General features: G+C 34.6%; 2 protein-coding genes across 5 annotated transcripts; one reads left to right on the forward strand and one right to left on the reverse strand.

The window, feature by feature from the left end:
- The first annotated feature begins 1,337 nt into the window (after positions 1–1,337).
- On the forward strand, positions 1,338–7,730 carry LOC143219163 (speckle targeted PIP5K1A-regulated poly(A) polymerase). Of its 3 annotated transcripts, XM_076445043.1 has the most exons (6): positions 1,338–1,478; positions 2,130–2,478; positions 3,006–3,644; positions 3,742–3,824; positions 3,947–4,246; positions 4,328–7,730. In XM_076445043.1, exons 3-6 carry the CDS (start codon positions 3,397–3,399, stop codon positions 5,767–5,769), a joined length of 2,073 nt encoding a protein of 690 aa, XP_076301158.1. In that variant the 5' UTR covers positions 1,338–1,478; positions 2,130–2,478; positions 3,006–3,396; the 3' UTR covers positions 5,770–7,730. The 3 variants fall into 3 exon arrangements, with proteins under 3 accessions (XP_076301158.1, XP_076301159.1, XP_076301157.1); XM_076445044.1 differs by lacking the exon at positions 2,130–2,478 and having other exon boundaries at positions 1,339–1,478; XM_076445042.1 differs by lacking the exon at positions 1,338–1,478 and having other exon boundaries at positions 1,496–2,478.
- A 1,402-nt stretch (positions 7,731–9,132) lies between these two features.
- LOC143219166 (uncharacterized) lies at positions 9,133–13,128 on the reverse strand. 2 transcript variants are annotated; one of them, XM_076445051.1, is made up of 5 exons: positions 11,724–13,127; positions 10,811–11,452; positions 9,786–10,584; positions 9,429–9,606; positions 9,133–9,252 (listed from the first exon to the last, which is right to left on the reverse strand). In XM_076445051.1, the coding sequence occupies exons 1-4, from the start codon at positions 12,023–12,025 to the stop codon at positions 9,508–9,510; spliced, it is 1,842 nt and encodes a 613-aa protein (XP_076301166.1). In that variant the 5' UTR covers positions 12,026–13,127; the 3' UTR covers positions 9,133–9,252; positions 9,429–9,507. The 2 variants fall into 2 exon arrangements, with proteins under 2 accessions (XP_076301166.1, XP_076301163.1); XM_076445048.1 differs by lacking the exons at positions 9,133–9,252; positions 9,429–9,606 and having other exon boundaries at positions 9,613–10,584; positions 11,724–13,128.
- Between the last annotated feature and the right edge of the window lie 279 nt (positions 13,129–13,407).

Below are 13,407 nucleotides of genomic sequence, written 5' to 3' on the forward strand. Positions count from 1 at the left end.
GTTATGGCCATTGGGGAGTCGAGAGCATGCTTTGCATGACGCGGTCCAACGACAGGTATATCACGTGGTTCGTCGCGTCCTTTCTTAGTCCCAACGTTACCGATATACACAGTCCTTTTCGATCGACTCGTTAAAGATATACACCGAAGGTCAGTGTTCAGAGCCTGTCGGCGACTTCTCGCTCTGTGGATAGGCGCTGCAACGTGTTTGATGATTGGTGCGATCGAGTACGTACACTAGTAGACATGCTGCATATACCACATCATGTTCTGGCGCCGTCGGCGCTGCTGCTGCGGACGGAGAAGGCCGGAGTAATAAAACTGGCTAACACCCCCGCGAAAGCGCTGCAATGAACTCGCCCGGTTCGAAGGGTCAAAAGCACCGCGGCAAAATAATAACAGAACGCAGCCGCCGCCGCCACCACCGTCGCCACCGCCGTCGTCGTCGTGTAGGCTGAGGGGTCAGCAGCGTCGCCGCCGTTACCGTTGTTGTAAGCAACCTTCTTAAAACAAGCTGTTGCCGGTACTGTTGTCGTTGTTTCTGCTGTTGCCGCCGCCGCCGCGAGAAAAACGGCGCGACGCCCCGACGCGGCGGAAAGTTGTCAAAACAGCACAACGTCGCGCGCTGCTACTGCTGCTGCTTCTGCCACCGCTCCTGCTGCTGCTACCACTACTACTACTACTACTACTATTGCTAATGCTGTTCCACCTTCTCCTCCTCCTCCTTCTCCTTTTCTTTCTACTGCTGTTGTTGTTGCTATTGCTGCTGCTTTTGCTGGTGGTTGTTCGCGGCCGCGGGTTTTGGCGGGTTTCCACGAGCGACGAGCGCGCACACCACTGGCACACACCGCGGCCGCCGTGCATTCACCTCGTCCTCACACCTTGCGCCACCGCTGTCGTTGCCGTCACTGTTGCTGTCGCCACCACCACTTTTAACGTTATTTTTGGTCTGGTCCTTAATATTCTTCTCACTTTCTCCGTTTCTGATATGTTTCGCCGAACAAATTCGACTACTTTGCACCGCCGTGGTCGGCTTTCCCAAAGTTTTCCTCCTCTTACACTGCGGCGAAACCAAGTATCGCTTCGCCACGCTACTCTCCGACACGCGTCAAGATTATACACCCTCGAACTAACCTTACCGCCGTTAGAATAACCGATTCCAACTATCGACTCACAAAATAATGCATACAAACTATTTAACGTCCTTTCACTGGATATAAGATTTGTACCCCCTAATCGCGGAGATACCGCATCACTTTCACGGGCGAACATGGAGCTCGATCCATGCCGAGTGCTTTATGAAACATCCGCAACTCCGTTTTGTGGCGCTTCTGATCTGTCGTCGTTCCCCTCTGCCCCTTTATCATTTCTTCTTTTCCATGTGGTCTTCGTTGGTCTTCGTCAGTTTCCAGGATTACCAACTTCCTGAACAACGCAAAGTTTTCAATTGGTTTTCAATTTTATACTGATTTTCTACTGGTGAGTACGTGCAACAGCTGGTAAGCCTAGATTTTTAAACAGTCGCATGTCGCATGAAATTTATAAAAAAAATCCTAAACAGAGAAAGCGAACCATCGAAAAGTGTGGATGTTTTGGATTTAGAATAAAAAAGCCTTCCGGGAGTAGAAAGTGCGTCGTTTCTTTTCAAACAATATTCCACGGCTCTTCCAGAACTGAATCCCCACTGTTTTGCGACAATGGCGACATCTTCCCACGAACATACTATCACCACCGACTAGGTATAAGGATAGACTTATCATCCAATGTATTTTTGTAACCCACTCTTGTGGGGTCAGATACCCCCGGTACCATTTTCATTTCACATATTTGCATGCAAATGAAGCGATCCAGCACGCGAAACAACGATTCAGAACAGAAATAGACTTGTGGCACGAAGATTGGTGGCATGAACACGTCTAAATCGCGTTCCTGCTACTTTCCAAGAGAATAGAAATATGTGATCGGCATTTCAGAACACGAGACATGATGTCCCATAAGGCGATAGGTCTATCCTTTTACCTCGTCTATGCTATTACTTCTCCCCTTTTACTTACTCTCTGTCTCTACCACTCTACTCCTTATACTATATATATACATATAAATACGTTACGTTATGTTACGCCATGTCAGTGTGTCCAGACAGGGGTAATCGAAAAGGAATCGGGGGGAATACAAGTACCCCCTCTCTGATGACCAGAGTAATATAATATGTGACACGTTACGCGACGAGAATAGAGTGAGGCAGAGTGAGGTGAATGGAAGACACGTTGCGCGTGCGCGGTAGGGACTGAATAGTGGAATAAGATAGTGGAAGGGGATAAGGTGGAGAGCCTGGAGGGGGAAAAGATGTTGGTTTCGACATGAATCTGGCCACACTGCGCCATGTTTCCCCTGTATTTCTGTTTGTGACTAAAATTGACTAAAACGAACTGAAACGAACTAAAATACACGTTTGCAAGCAACAATAGGAATTTGTTGGGTTAGTATAAGACAGTATGATTCCTCAACTGTTCTTTATAAGGTCGTAAATAATATTCTTATTATTATGTTCAATCGATTCTATTGTTTATTTCTAAAATTTATCACAAATACCTCTTTCTAAGGAATTACACAGCGTTGCATTTGATAATCTATATGACAAATGATTTAGAAATAAGTAAAGTATTTATTTAACTGTACGATTAAAATGTGATTTAAAGATCCGAAAATGTGACGTTAAATTAAAAAAAGTATCTATTAAATTATCTTTGTTGAAAAAGGATTTAAATAGAATCGAAAAGAATTCATATGTTTTCTTACCTGCATGGCTTATTGCGCTTAAACAATCACATTAAAAAATGTATAAGAGTGTGTATATCTACGAAAAGATAATAATATTAAACAATGAAATGTGTTTTCAAGATAAATAATATTGATACAAGTGAGAATGTTGTTGTAACTGATTATACATATTTGCTGTATTACTGAACTTTATATGTGTATAATAACATTTTGTATCCTTTTCAGGGCAGTGATGCCAGTTGGTATTAATATAATTGATGATTAGATAATAGCATTAAAGTATCAAGTTTTTGAGAGCACAAAACAATGGAAGTTGAAAGTTTCGCAATGAATAAATGAATGAATTTCGTATCCTAAAGTTTAATGCTATAATTCGGCTTAATTCAAGCTATCGATGTCGTTCCGCCGATTTCGAAAGTGCTACGCAGTTCAAAAGTGTAAAGCATAATTTAGACAGGACAAAGAGAAGTTCATTCTCATAAATAAGTGTTCTTTTATAACTTGAAAGCAACAAATACTTTATATATAACACGAATATATACTTTAAAAATCTATAAAGTATATAAAGAAATCAAACGAAAATTGGTCAATATTGCTTCAATATAAATAGACATTAATGATGTCAAATCAATGTGAATTGTGTTCAATCGAGTTTCAAGATGAGCACGCCTTACAAGGTCACCTCGGGGGTAAAAAACACTTACAAAAAGTTCAACTGTTAGAAGGAGTAAAAAAATCAATTTTTGTTTCTTCACTACCACAATTTATTCCTCCGCCAATAATTCTTGAGTTTTTTCAACAATACGGCGCAATCAAATGGCATAACTTCAAACAAAACAACCTTATAATTGAATTTGTAGAGAGGTATTAAACAATTTTATCATCCATTTATTACTGATATGCAATTTTCCTTTGTTGCAATCTTTTCTTCATAGCTGTAATCAATTTTTTGGTATTGTAGAAGTTCCACAGAAGCTGTATTAAGTAAACCACTTTGGATAAATAATGTAAGACTAAACGTACAGAGACGAATATTTCACAACAGTAAGTATTATTGAATGGGTACTATAATAAATATAATAGATCTATACATGGTGAGTCAATAACACAATTACTTAAAGAGGCAATGAAGATTATTTTTAATTTTGTAATTATTTTCTTTTAAGATCTAAAAATCCCAAAATTAATGAAGCAGTCTAGTCCAATAGAAAACACAGGTACAATCAATTATTATAATATACAACATATATTCGAAGAAGAAAGTACATTCGACGAGCAATTAGCAACTTTTCTAAATGCAATTCAACTCAGTGAAGCTGACATTGAAAGAAAATATGAAATTGTATGTACTCAGTTGGATAAGATATTTAAACAAACATTTCCGAACTGCAAAACATATAAATTTGGATCGACTCAAACGGGTTTGGGTTTTAAAGAATGTGACTTGGATATATATATGGATATCGGTAATTTTCACATTTACTTTTCTCATTATATTATTTCTAACAGAATGATAAAATATTATAGTAATAACATTTTTATTTTAGGTGAACGAATAAGTGAATCGACAAACACCTCAGCAGATACATGGACTATGAACAAAATTTTGAAAGAAGTGAAAAGAATCATGTACAGAATGAATCACATATTTTCGAATATCATATCAATTCCAAAAGCTAGAACACCGATTATAAAATTCTGTTATGTTAAAACAAATATTTCTTGTGACATATCATTTAAAAACAGTTCAGGTATATATAAAAGCAAACTGATAAAACATTGCATTTCGCTTGACTGCAGGTTGAAGCCGTTAATGATGCTTATTAAGTATTGGGCAAGAAATTTCAAATTATCCAGCAGTGGAAAAATATCGAATTATGCATTAGCTTTCTTAATCATTTTTTACCTTCAACAGCCATCTGTAAACATTATTCCTCCATTACTCGAGTTCCAAAAGAATTGTCAACCACACGTTATAAATGGATGGCAAGTTAATTTCGACGAAAATACAAAATTGCCACCAATTACAAATACGAGTAGCATTCCACAACTTCTTTACGGTTTTTTTATTTTCTATTCAACGTTTACATTTAAATCGAACGTAATTTGTCCGCTCGATGGAAAGGTACATACAGAATTAGAATTTAATGATGTGGAAAATTTGCCACATTATATGGATAGGTATAAAGTATGTGCTGTTAAAGATGACGAGAATTGTAAGTTCAAAGTAAATAGACCTATGTGTGTTCAAGATCCTATAGAACTTAATTATAATATTACAGCAAACACACCACATTCAACGTTCGATGCTTTTGTACAATATTGTACAATTGGTGCTGCAGTCTGTACAGAGGCCAGTAAAAATGATTATAAGGATTTACTAAAAATCTTGCTTAGCACAGTCAGAAAAGAAAAATTTTCGGGGCATACATTTAAAGTTACTATCTCTGCCAATAAGCAAAAGTGTGTAAATGTTACGAAAAAAACAAAACTCACAAACAATGATTGGCATTCTGCTGTTTATAATATAGTGACAAGTATTTTTGAAAAAGTTTTCAAAGTACAAGTTGTTGCTTTAACTTCTGACGTAGAGGCGAAGCAACAAAAGACTGAAGTGCTGTCAGACGTACACACAGAAGAATATCAAAAAATTGTATTTCATTGTACTGGTTCTCTTTGTACGTGGAGTAATAGAAAAGTTAGTAATATTATTTTAGATCCTAGTTTGAGTTGTTTAGAAAAAGAAGCTTTTATAACAAACGAAACAATAAAAGCGAACGAAAAAGAGAAATCCGCAAATAGAATAAATTTAGATTTCATGTGTACATTTGAGAAAAAAGCGAATCCTTTACGAGTTATATTGACAGTAAGTAATCGAAACACTTACGAGTCGATTTTTCAAGGGTTTGCATATTTTGCTGAACATAAAATACTTGAGATAGTAAGACAAACATTGACACACATGCAGCAATTCAACAAATTTAACTAAAACGTGTACGATACTACCGGCCGAAAGTTTGGGTATGAATATTACTAATATGTGAAATATTCTTATTCTTTTGTTATTAATATAGTGTGAACGAATACGAAAATAGATACACAAATGATCAAAATAACTTTTAATGGTTGAAATATTTTTTATAAAATGACCGTGTATTACTAAACTTTTCGTTCATCGAAGTATTCGCCTCTTTTCTTGATTTAACATAGTTTTAGCATACTAGATACAAATTTATCTATATGCTTTTCAGTTTGTTCTACAGGAGCTCTTGTCTTTGTCTGGATCTAATTCGTCCCGTAGAAGCCCTGTCAAATTAATTTTTATAATCGTATTTCTTACAGTAAAATCATACAGAAGAAAAGAAACTATGCTGTAGGAAATTAAATCTTATAGTCTGCTTGGGTGTGGAATACAAATATAACAGTTTTATCTAAACTTTCGGTCGATCGTGCATATGCGTGAACATTAAGGACCAAAGGTAATATTTAATTTCTTATGACGATTAGGAATTATGTACCTCTTCATTATTAATAGAACACATGTTCTTCTTGAATTAGTAAAATTTTTTAATTATATTTAATCTTAATTTTCAATGTCTCTACCATCTATAAATACATGTAAATAAAATGTGATATAATATATATATATATTTTTATTCTGCTATATACCTTTAGTGCTATATTATTCTCAAATTATTTAAAAAATGATATATTGATTATTATTATTATATTAGATACAAAATGTTCTATTGTCTTGACAAGTTATGATAAAACATTCTTAGGATACTAAAACTTTTCTAAAATAAATAAATTCATTAGATTAATAGATGTAATAATGAATTGGCGCCAAATGTATATAAATATTTGAAGAGATTATCTTCCGTTTTTGAAGAAGTTGTATGAAACTATTACTGTCATTAAACTAACAATAATTAAAAAATTATAACTGGTTCAAGATAAAATCATTTGGCAATTGTTTCAAAAATTTATTATACCTAATATTTAGTACAACATTTAATACTTAAAGAAAATAAAATAATTCTAAGATTTTCTAAAAATGTATCGTAATTATAAAAACAAAAATATGAAATCAGTAAAATACTTATTATATGGATATATAACGTAAATGCCTATACGCGCGGCATTTACTAATATTTTTTACTATTTCGATTACATTATATATTATAATGTAAAGTGCATAACATTCCTATATTAATAAATTCAAGTATTTTCAAGCTAAAAAGGAAGTGCTATACAACAGGGGTGAATTTAAACTAATTTTGTTGCAGTTAGTGGTAAAAGAAAAGTAATTTAATACACGAATTTGCGGTTTAAGAATTTTAACATTTCGAGAAAAATCACGTTGTTCTATAAATTACAAGTTTTCATATTTTAATATATTCTTTATACATTTTTTTTTATCAAGATCTTATTATTTTGAAATAATCAGAAGAAATCTGACAAGATTTATTATCAGCGTTGTACTCTAATAGAGAGTATTATACTATAATATATACATTATTATTCGAGTGTAATATGTTTAAAGAGGTTCTTAAGAAATTAAAACTTCAAACCATATGTATAATTGCATTCCACTGTATTTATTAACATATTTGACTTCCAATTTTCTCAATAAAATTATGCAGCACATATGTTAATAAATTGTTCTAAAGAACTCAAGTAGTATACACACTTTTTACATTATTATTTGAAAATAATAATAACATTTCTGAATAAAATATATATTTTTTAAATATTTTATTTTGTCAGTTAAAAACGACAGAGATATTTCGAAATCTAGCTTTGCATTTAATAATCTCACACTTTATATTAAATTTGTATAATCGAAACACACAATGTTCAAATTACTTTTTTTATTCGATCATCAAACTGTTTAATATTATCTTGTCAATCTATTCCGTACTTATCATGAAAAGTTATCATGAAAAATTTGTATTCTTATACTTGGTAATTATGAATTTAAATAATTTTGATTAACAAAAGAGGTAATTTGTCGTTACCTGTTCCCTAAAGAATGATGTTCTGGGTTTTCGAATGAAATGCCATAGGAAATTTTCCACGTTGATAATTGTTGGTCGTATTTAACTGCTCAAGTTTTACATATGAAAATGATTTTTATACAAAACAAGATAGTAACATATAAGGCGCATCACTCATGAAGTTTGTATTATACAATTATCATATACTAGTTATACACATCTGATAATCTACCATAGAACGTTTATTATATAAACGTTATATAGAAAAGTACTTTGCATTTACATGTACTGTCGCAATATTTGTGTAAACATGGTTTAAATGTATATATTTGTACGCATTCAAATTCACTTCTCTTTCACGTGATGCTCAAATTGATACTACCAAATCATACATAAGTTGAATTTTAAAATAAAACGAGAGAGAGAACTAATATTTATATCGAGTTCTTAAAATTTTTTGTAAGAATAGATAATAAATTTTTTAATATATTTGTATATTTGATTATATAATTCTACAATATTGTAAATTTGTGCTTTACACAAATAATTTTAGAATTTTCCACGATATCCACGGCCACGGTAAGGTCTTCCTCCCGAATGCTTTCCTCTGTATATGTGTGGTTTCATGTGGGGGCTGGATCTACCTCTTGTCATCTTTCCTCTTCCATGCCAATCTGATCCTCTTTGGAATGTATGCTCCATTTCTAGCTCTTCCGAAGAATCTTCTAACATCATAGGACTTTCACCACGACTATGGTCACTTCTGTTATCGTGAAAATCATCGCGTTCATTCAAGGAGTGTCTGTAGTTAGGCGAATATCTTTCGCGAACGTAATGATCGCGCATGGATCCCTTATGACTAGAGAAACTATCCCTATTTCTTATTGGTGATCCTAAATTTCTTGAATTATGATCTGAAGAAGATGCAGAGTCAGCACAATGATCACGATCATCGTTTCTTCTGGGAGGAGATACTGTTCTACTCCAAGTTCTTTTTTGGGATGAATTACTTAAACTCCACCTCAAGTCATCTGCTTCTCGATATTTCGGTGCGTAATCGAATGTTTCACGCATGTTCCAATCAAGACGATCCATAACGGGTCTCTTCTCTTCCTTATTTTTGTGTTGCAGATCTTGAGGATGAACTTGTACTTCAACGTCTACCATGGTAACAGTTGCTTGAACAAGCTTCGTGCTTGTTTCTACTTCATCGGTTTGACAAATCTTTTGATGCATTTGTACATTTTGTTTTACCGGGGAAAGGTGTTGGCCACTTTCTTCCTCTTCCCAACATATCTTACTCTTGCTTCTTTGCAAAAGTATGGAGTTCGAGGAATATTCTTCTTGTTCGTTTTGTACATTCTCCTTTACAGGATCATAGAAAAATCGCCCTTTCATCATTAAACGGGGATCTTCGATAGGAAGTTCGCGCAGGGCATGTTCACAATGGCGCATTATTTCAGGTTTGAATCCTATTACAGTAAGAAACATAAATTTACGCGGACTCCGGGTAAAATGCTTTAAAATATTGTGTGTGCATTCATTGAAAATGCTGTATGTATGTATATTCAAATTGTGTATGGAATATGTTTATCATTCAGTTTCATTAACAAAATTTTAAGACTTTGAAGTATGGAAATATCCTTACCTGGATATAAAACTGGTAGAGTAGCTGAATCTAAAAAATGTATAACAAAATTTAAAAAGAAAACTTCGATATGCAAGTGTCAATTTTTAATAACAACTAAGTAAAGAAGAAATATATTCGCACCTTTTGCGGAAACAGATGCTTCCAATAGACTGGATAAACTCGTCTTTTCAAACTGCTGTAAGGTGAATTCATAAGTCAAATATTATTTTCTTAGGGTGAAACTGAAATATTTAACTGCAGACTATGTGAAAAAAGCACACAAAATCTGATAATATGATAGTATAAAGCATGACACGTATAAATATTAACAAAAAAAAAAGAAAAGAACACTGTTACAATGTGTAATAGAATTACTTTTGTATCAGAGATGACCGGTGGTTCAGGAGTCTTTAGTCTTTCTTCTTGCGAATCGTGATATCCGTTATAGGAATCTCTGAAACTACGTTCCCTGTAGGATGGAGATATTTTCTCCCTGGATTTGTTTGGAAATTCAAAAGTTTGAATCGGTGATTGTCGTGCTGGGGGAATGCCGTGCGATGAATTGTATGTTGCCGGTGGATGCTCCATAGGCCCTACAGCAGGTTCAGGTTGTGGCGAAGATATTGGTGCTGGAAGAAGCGGTGCTCGATGCGGAGGCGGAATTGAACTTGTATTTGGTTGATTGTACATCACTGGGCCAGAAACATATTCCGTTTGAGGTAACGGATGCAATGGTACAGGTTCAAAATTCATCGGTTGAGATGAACTTTCGAAATTCATAAATGGTGGTCCACCCGATGCAACACCTGATGACATTAGAGGCGGCGGCGGTGGTAATCCAGCTTGATGCATATAAGGCGGCATAGGCAATGGTGGTCTAGACTCTCCTTCCGTTTGATATGGAACAGCATTCATCAGTGGTGGTATGCCATCCATTGTTGGAGGAGGTGCATAACCAGTATTTATATGTGTTGTTACTATCGCTTCGTTTCTCAGTTGCCTTGTAAGTTCATTGATAAAAGGTGATCGCTTCCTTGTACGACGTTCTACCGATCTACTCCGACTTCGACTCCGTCGACGAGGACTGTAACGTCTAATCGGTGAACGGCTGACTTTCCTTCTAATGCGCTCCATACTGCGGCTTCGTTGCCGATCTCGTGATCGACTTCTTCGGCTTAACAATTTCAAAGTTGTGTTAACATATTCTACTTACATAAGTCAGGAGTTTATTAAAACTTTCTTTTATAATTTTATAAAAATACGATTCTTACATGTTTCAATTGTATAAAGTCGTATTTTACAAGAAAAATATTGACAAAGTATGTATGATTCTCTTATTAAAACTACAGTGAAAATAAAGAAAAGTATAATATATACATTTGAAAATCTTGTCTTCTCACCGTTCATGTGTATTTGTACGTCTTCTGTGTCGTTCGGCACTCCATCTTCTATCTGCGCTTGTTCTTCGTTCCCAACTGAGACGTCTTACCGGGCTTCTTCGTCGATCCGGGCTGAATGCGAACGGGCTTCTACGGGCACAGTTGAATCTTGGGCTTCTTCTTTTGTCAGGACTAAATCTCATTGGACTCCGATGTCTTTCAACGTTCATCTTGAAAGGACTTCTACAACGTTCTGGACTCATTAATAGCGGAGATTTACGACGTGGAGAATTTAAAGAGTTCACTCTGATCCTATCTGGAGATCGGCGTCTTAACGAATTGCCTCCTTGACGTTCTACGCTTCTGCGTCGTTCACGACTTCTACGAACATGTATGTGTGTTTGTTCGAGACTTTGTTTCTCCGCGATACTTTGAATGGCTTCAACTTCTGTACCTGGCGGTACAACATTATCGGAATCCAACAGATGCTTGATAGCTTTTTCTTTTTCAGCCAGAAGTTTACTTTCATTGTCTCGTTTTGTACGTATTTTATCTCTCTCTATGTCCTTTGTGCTTTTGGAAGGATCGCGGCGTGTTTCTTCATGTTTTTTCTCTTCCCTCTTTGATCTCTCCTTACCTTTGTAGTCACGACGATGTCTGTCCCTATAAATAGGCTCGAAATCATTCTTTCCTACATATTACCACTTGTTTAAGGGAAATAATGTAAATACTTTCAAGTATATTAAATAGAACGAGATGGTAAAAGCATATACTGATAAAAATTATATACAATCAAATTACAAAGGGTTTGAATTCTAATGTTATTCTGATAATATTATATAACAAACTTAGTTCTGTAATAAATAATAATAACAATCGGTACATTTCGATGCTATCAGCTATATATAGCTGAATTCTACATTATTGACACTACCTAGAAGGACGTTTCTGTTCTTGTTCCTTATTGTGCGAAGTTTTAGGTTCAACTTCTTTCTTTTCTTCATCACCTTCCCAAGCGTCAACGACATCCAAGCCTTCCATGAAATCTTCATCGTCAAGGAATTCTTGAAGTTCTTCGTCTGGAATCTCTTTCAAACCTTCGATTGCACGCTGTACATCTTCGTTTGTACTCTTTAATGTAGATCCCTTTTTATCAACACTTTGTTTATTCTTTGTTTCCTTTTGCACATTGTTTTTGACACTTGTATCTTTCATTTTTTTGGATGTATCACACATATTTCTGAAAGACTAACTAAACCGTTGAATTAATCAAATAATTAGCATAACGTATGATTAATTTTTATTGATAAAATCACATGAAATATTTTCAAAAGTAGCTTTTTCGTGGTTATCAAGAGAGAAATTAATTATAAATATGCCAAAGAGTACTGTAACGTTATTATATTAATTCTGAGTTTTGAAATTCGCGTAAACGGATTCAGCAAATTCATTGCAATTAAATAAACATACTGTTGCACAGTGATAATGTATTAAAAGCGAATTATACTTACGCAAACTTCACATTATCGATTTTATTTAATTCATTTCTTTCTACTTGTAGGCTACATAAACTTATACTGATTTTTCAATATATCGAATCTCAAATAATAAAAGAGTACCCCTTAACCTTTCGATGAAATATACAAAACTGATATTAACACTTTCATTACGTAAGTGGCATTATCTTTATTAGAACCAAAATAATTTAAAGAATTGTGTATCTCTTTATTTTCCAATGGAGTTTATAATACATTCCATTAAAAAATTGAGATTAGTTGAAACTTTTAGTAAGACTGATTTAATGAGGAACGTACGCACTTATTGTTAATAATACTTGGTGCAATTAAGTACGCAACATGTGGCGTTAATAATCGTATTAATGCATATTGATAATAGCAGAAATGAATAACAACTAACTTGATGCTTTTTAGATTCTATTATGTAGAAATATTTGAATCCGAGATCTCCGGAACTCGAAAAGTCAACATGTACCTATTCCGCCATATTAGTTACTAACAGATTTGGGGTATGGTGCGCATAAAACAAGAGCAGCCACATTCGTATCGGTTTTACACATAAATAAACTATTCCTCTTTTTCAATTCTCAACTGATATCAATCTATTCTTATTTTTTTATATTAAACAGTATATATGTTATGTTCATATAAAATTCCATAAAACATTGGAAAATTCTATAAATATATACGCCTATAGGAATTTTTGTCTACACAGAAAATAACAAAATATTTCATTTTTATTTTAATCCAGAGATGATACGAGAGTGCTCACACGCCCGGGGTCTTTTCTGCCTTCACTTTTGTTAGATCAGAGAGGATATGAGAGCATATGAGAGTGCTTACGCCTTACGCCTGGGATTTGGCAATACCATTTTTGACTGCACAATACTGCACATGCTGCACTGTGCTGCACATCATGCTTAGCCTGGAACAGAACCTACATCATGTTTAGCAGAAAACAGAACAGTCTGCAACTCTTATCACCGACGAGATACTATTAAATATATCCTCTGGTATATAGAGATAGTGCATATTATGAGTAGGTATGAGCTTTTGTGACTGTATAGGCCTCGTGGAGCTCTAAGAGCCCATGGACCATTT

Source organism: Lasioglossum baleicum, unplaced genomic scaffold (genome assembly GCF_051020765.1).
Source record: "Lasioglossum baleicum unplaced genomic scaffold, iyLasBale1 scaffold0021, whole genome shotgun sequence".
Taxonomy (NCBI): domain Eukaryota; kingdom Metazoa; phylum Arthropoda; class Insecta; order Hymenoptera; family Halictidae; genus Lasioglossum; species Lasioglossum baleicum.